Here is a 940-nt window from a genome sequence, read left to right as displayed (position 1 = left end):
GTGGGCTCCAGCCCTGGGGTGGCACGTGTAGGCACAGCTGGCACTGCCCCCTCCTCTGCCCCGGTGCGTGGAGCGGGGGTCCCCACGCCGCCCCAGGGCTGATGGGGGCAGCTGGGGAGGAGCGGTTGGTGGTGAAGGCGGCTGTGCCGGGGAGCAGAGCGCGCCGGGGAGGCTTTTAGCCAGGCTGCACCGGGAATCGCCCACCGCAATGAAAGACTTCACTGAAATCACGCTTTGCCCTGAGGCTCTGGACCACAGCAAGGTAAGGCTGGGGGTGGGGGTGCCAGCCAGGGGTCCCCACTTAGCCCCCCGCAGGTCCCCGGGGCATGCTCCCCATGGTGCCACCTGCGCTTGCTCTCCTGCAGACTGAGTTCTGCAACCCCGTCTTCGAGGGCGAGGAGCCCCAGGCAGCGCCAAGCACTGAGTGCCCACCAGACAAGGATGGGACCAGCCCCACGTCGCCCCAGGACGGCCTCGGTACCAGCCTGGGGGTTTGTACACCTGGCGGGTCTCAGGCGCCCAGTGCCGGGGAGGTGCAAGGGAAGGAGGGACGCTTTCAGCCTGGGCTCCCCAACGCAGCCCCTTTGGTGCTGCCCCGTGCCAGTGGGGAGCCCAGCAGGCAAACCAATGGCCCCTCTGTGCCCCTGAAAGCAGGGGTCCCCAGCAGGACGGGCTCCCGGCGGGGCAGGTGCAAGCACACCTTCCCCTTTAAGACGCTGGTTCTCCGTGCCAGAGCCTGACCTCGGCATCCTCAGCTGAGCTGGATTAACGGGGTGAGGGGGAAGGGGCCTGCAGAGGGGACTGGGGCCGTCGGCCTCCCGGGGCTCCCCGCGCTCACGGCCAGATGGGCATGGCCCTTGGGGCGGCTCCGTGGGCTCCGGCACTGGGGTGGCACGTGTAGGCACAGCTGGCACTGCCCCCTCCTCTGCCCGGTGCGTGG

The 940-nt window shown here is 69.5% G+C and overlaps 1 protein-coding gene across 1 annotated transcript in view; it reads left to right on the top strand.

Annotated features, from left to right (window-relative positions):
• Window positions 1-208: 208 nt before the first annotated feature.
• Window positions 209-940, top strand: part of LOC104125953 (membrane frizzled-related protein) — a 5,124-nt gene continuing 4,392 nt past the window's right edge. Inside the window, exons 1-2 of the mRNA XM_035893935.1 lie at window positions 209-262; window positions 366-495. Of these exons, the coding sequence (XP_035749828.1) occupies window positions 209-262; window positions 366-495 (184 nt within the window). The remainder of the gene's footprint in view (window positions 263-365; window positions 496-940) is intronic.

The sequence above is a fragment of the Egretta garzetta genome, unplaced genomic scaffold, assembly GCF_000687185.1.
Source record: "Egretta garzetta isolate BGI_Z169 unplaced genomic scaffold, ASM68718v1 scaffold365, whole genome shotgun sequence".
In the NCBI taxonomy this organism is placed as follows: Eukaryota; Metazoa; Chordata; class Aves; order Pelecaniformes; family Ardeidae; genus Egretta; species Egretta garzetta.
This window is presented reverse-complemented; position numbering and strand designations above follow the sequence as displayed.